This window comes from Polistes canadensis, unplaced genomic scaffold, assembly GCF_001313835.1.
Source record: "Polistes canadensis isolate GaletaPanama2010 unplaced genomic scaffold, ASM131383v1 scaffold_62, whole genome shotgun sequence".
In the NCBI taxonomy this organism is placed as follows: Eukaryota; Metazoa; Arthropoda; class Insecta; order Hymenoptera; family Vespidae; genus Polistes; species Polistes canadensis.
Window position 1 is genome coordinate 731,563 of NW_014569609.1, and position 4,192 is coordinate 735,754.

The window sequence follows — 4,192 nt, forward strand, 5'->3', positions numbered from 1 at the left end:
TAAAAATTCGAGGTTCTCAGCGATCATTTTTGAAATTACCTATACACATATACAACACACATAGGTAGACAAAATTCGAGGTCTTGTGTGTATTCCCACTTACGATATAAACAAGGATAATAATACATCATTCTTTCTCACTCTAACTGATTCATAAGAAAAAACAAAAAAACACAGCATAGCAAGACAGAGATGAAACTAAACGAGGTAAAAATAGAAGAACTATTCACTCGGTGGTTTGGTTGTTCCGTGAGTTAGAGCAATGGCACGTACGATAGAACTAACACAGGCTCGTAAAATTTCTAGTCCTACCTTGAAGGAAAAGTACAGTTCTCTCTCTCTCTTTCTCTCTTATGTAGACACGGAGGCCACAATTAACCCGAATCGAGAGCTACAAGACTCCCTCGTTTCTATCTACACTGACTACGAACGTATATTCACTCTCTCTCTCTCTCTCTCTCTATCTATCTATCTATCTCTTTCTTGTATATATGTACACATACACACAAACGAACGTGTGTGCTTGCATACACGCAGCATCTTCGAAGGAGTTTGAACCCGTGCAAGTTTCAACTTTGCGAGACGTATATAAACGTGGATGCTGCAGGAGGGGGAGGGGGTAGAGGGGGGGGGGGATGGATGGAAGAAATGAGGGTGTATGGAACACACCCCCACCCCCCTCCCAACGAGATTCCACATAGGTATTTCTGCTTTTCCATCGTTTCTCGCTTACTTACTTACTTACACATATATATATATATACACAAACACATATACGCGTGTGCTTTTCTACGTTTCTATGTTCACAGGTGTATTTGTGAAACGAGAAGAAGAAGAAGAAGAAGAAGGAAGAAGAAAGGGGTGGAGCATCAACTTCCGTACTTGCACAAACGCGACAAAGAAAGCAAGCGGCGTTTCAGTTAACTGAAACGTTCTCTTCGTAATTCACTTTCTCTCTCTTTTTCTTCTTTATATATGTCTATCTCTCTCTTTCTCACATCTCATCTCCCCCTTCACCCCTTTTCTATCCACTTAAATTCACTCCTTTACTCTCTCCTTTCTTTCTTTCTTTTTCTTCTTCTTCTTCTTTTCTGTGTATGCGTGTTTCTTTCTTTTTTTCTGTTCTATTTTTTTTTTCTTTTTTTTCTTTGCTTCTTTACTTTCCCTTTGTCCCGTTTCTTTCTCTTATTGAATATCTCTACCTATCCATTTATCTTATTTTCTCTCCGTTTTTCTCATTTTGACTTCAATATAGATCTTGGATAACCGTCAGACGTCGTCGTTTGCAAACCCAGTGGCGGCGCCAGCTCGAATATTACACTGGAAGATAGATATATATACATATATAGATATGTATACATATATAGGTATATATATAGGAGGCCCAGAATCGTATAACCCGATCACATTTGTAGATATTTATTTTTAAAAGGTTGTATATAAAAAAAAAAAAAACATTTTACTATTTCAACATGAAAAAGCTTTGGTTTTTAGAAGCGTCCTTTTAGTTTTCTATGCTCTTTTTGTTTGTTTTTTTTTTTTCTTTTATTTCATCGGAAATTAAATCGCTTTACGTGAAATGAAACAATGACCATCGCCATCACCACCACCATAAATCGACCACAAATTCCCTCCTACTGAAAAATTCTAGGAACTGGTAAGGTAAATTCCAATGAAATTAAATCTTATTCTTTCTTTATCACTTTTTTTGGTTCGGTAAATACCAATAGAAGTTTGAAGTAAATAAAATCCAGAGAGAGAGAGAGAGAACTCAATCCTGTAATCGATTTTTCGGATTACAGTAGAGTCAATTTTTCTCTTTCATGTTATCATCGGTTTTTGCAAAAAGCCAATCAAAAGTACATAAAAATAGATGGCTCGTTGAAAGTTTTCTCTTTCTCTCTCTCTTTCTCTCTCTCTTTCTCTATCTCATGTTTTACCATTTTACTACTGACGCTACTGTCATATATTTATTTTACGACGAATTGTTTTTAAATAAAACTTTCTTTTGAAAAAAGGGTACCCAAAACAATTTTCAACCAAGAAGTTAAAGTTCAAGATTTTAAGGGGAGCACGTTATTTGAGTTGTGGGGAGGGGGAAACGGGGAAATATCGATCGGGGAAGACTTGAGGAAACTACAAAGGGCAAGGGGAGGGATATACAAGACACCCACCCCCGTGTATCGGGCAGAAACAATTTAATGCACGATACGAGAAGTGTAACAACGTCATTTATAAGAATGATTGAAAAAATGTTTTACAAGCTACGGTAATAGAGAATAAGAGAATAAATTAACAGAAGATAAAATGCAAATTGAACATCAAAATTTATCATCATATGATTTTTCACGATGTAACTCAATTGTTGAAATCTTATTTCATGAAAGATATATATATCGGGAATGTGTACATTAAAAATATTATTAATAAATAATTATTTGACTAATTATTTATATATACTTTCTGGCATATTTTTTTTATTCTAAACATACCACAGATAAAAAATAATTTAACTAAAATATTTATATACTCGATAAACTAATATTTAAATATTAAATAATACCAATTGTTATTTTCCACCCCTAATGTCCTTTCTTTCACAATCATCGAGACTTTTAACAATAGATTTACCAGCTATTTTTTGATATACCTATTTGTATCAAGACCAGTCAATAAAAAAAAAAAAGACTGGTCTTTATAAAAGTGCTTAGTGAGGTAAAAATAGCAGTAGCAAAAAATATATTTATGTTACGAATATATAGAACATATAAGATAAGATAAAGTTCATAAAACTGATTATTTATAGTTATAGCTATAAAAGTCATTTGTAAGAATGAAAAGTCATTCTATAAGAAGAAAAAATATTTAACACTTTGTCAACCATTTAAGAAAATATTCCACTTTTTTCCTTAGCAACATTTTTCTTTTTATTAATTATTATCAGTCTTGAATTGATGTTGTTTTTATAATGAATTGGATTAATTGCTTTTATAAAATACAATTTCTAATAAAAATCTGTTAAATATAGTTCAGTTAAAATTCATGAAAAAATCTGATGGTTTCCAGTTGAAAAACTAAATAAAAAATAATTGTTATATTACTTATGTTATGTATAAAATATTATGCATGCAATATATGATCGTTACTACTAAATATAATTTTCCCATTAAAATCATTTTTACATGTACTTTGTTTTTCAAATATTTATTACTAGTCTGCGTTACATGTGCGAAAAATGTGTGTAAAATCAAACGTGGAGTGCCTGGAAAATCGATTGGTGGTTAAGTATTAATTATACGTGATTATTAAGAAAACTAAATTCTCCATTCTATCCCATTTGTTGCACAATTTTTTAAATAATCCTAAAATATAATTATAAAAACAAATATAATTGTTCTGATATATATATATATTTAAAGTATTCTTTTTGTTTTCTATATGAATATTTTACTAACCATTTGAACTTGTTGCTTCAATTGTCTCAAAGCCATAAATTTGAAATATTGGCACTGTTGGAAAAACTTTCATAAAATTCAATGATTCTTGGTTAAGACTATATTTAAGGCAACATTCACCGGCTATCATAAAACCTATTGAGTGTGTCTTTAAAACTATTTTATCTTTGAATTCCATTATTAATCTATATCCATCATAAAAACCATTTAACTTTAAAGTCCAGGTTTGCATATCCCTACCACGTATTATAATAGAAATGCAATCCGCATTGAGATTACATATGTGTGAATTATCCATCTTATTACATATCGATAAATTATCTACCATACCACCAAAAATAGAAGCATTTTTGTCCGGAAACCTACATAGAAAAAGAAATTACAAATATTTTCAAATACAAATTAATTATATATTTATTACATATATATATATATATATATATATATATATATATATATATATAATGTATAATATATGAATAAAAAAATCATATTACCACTCTTGTAAAGTTAGTATTAGATTTTCTAGAATAGGATATGCATTGTATTTGTATAATAGAATCAGACAATTGTTCGTAGAAAGATTGTTATTGAAAACAGGCCTGAATATGGTTTTCAATTGATCAGCATTACTGAAAGATTCGTCAAACGAACATTTTAATTCTTCACAATACATTCCTTTACCCGAAATATGTCTATTAAGAGTAACTGTAGTAACTCTAAGGTTGTGTGTATCA

At 30.7% G+C, this 4,192-nt stretch overlaps 1 protein-coding gene across 1 annotated transcript; it reads right to left on the bottom strand.

Annotated features, from left to right (window-relative positions):
• Positions 1-2,901: 2,901 nt before the first annotated feature.
• Positions 2,902-3,840, bottom strand: LOC106786004. Its single transcript, XM_014746939.1, has 2 exons — positions 3,456-3,840; positions 2,902-3,362 (listed from the first exon to the last, which is right to left on the bottom strand). Exons 1-2 carry the CDS (start codon positions 3,781-3,783, stop codon positions 3,289-3,291), a joined length of 402 nt encoding a protein of 133 aa, XP_014602425.1. The 5' UTR covers positions 3,784-3,840; the 3' UTR covers positions 2,902-3,288.
• Positions 3,841-4,192: the final 352 nt, after the last annotated feature.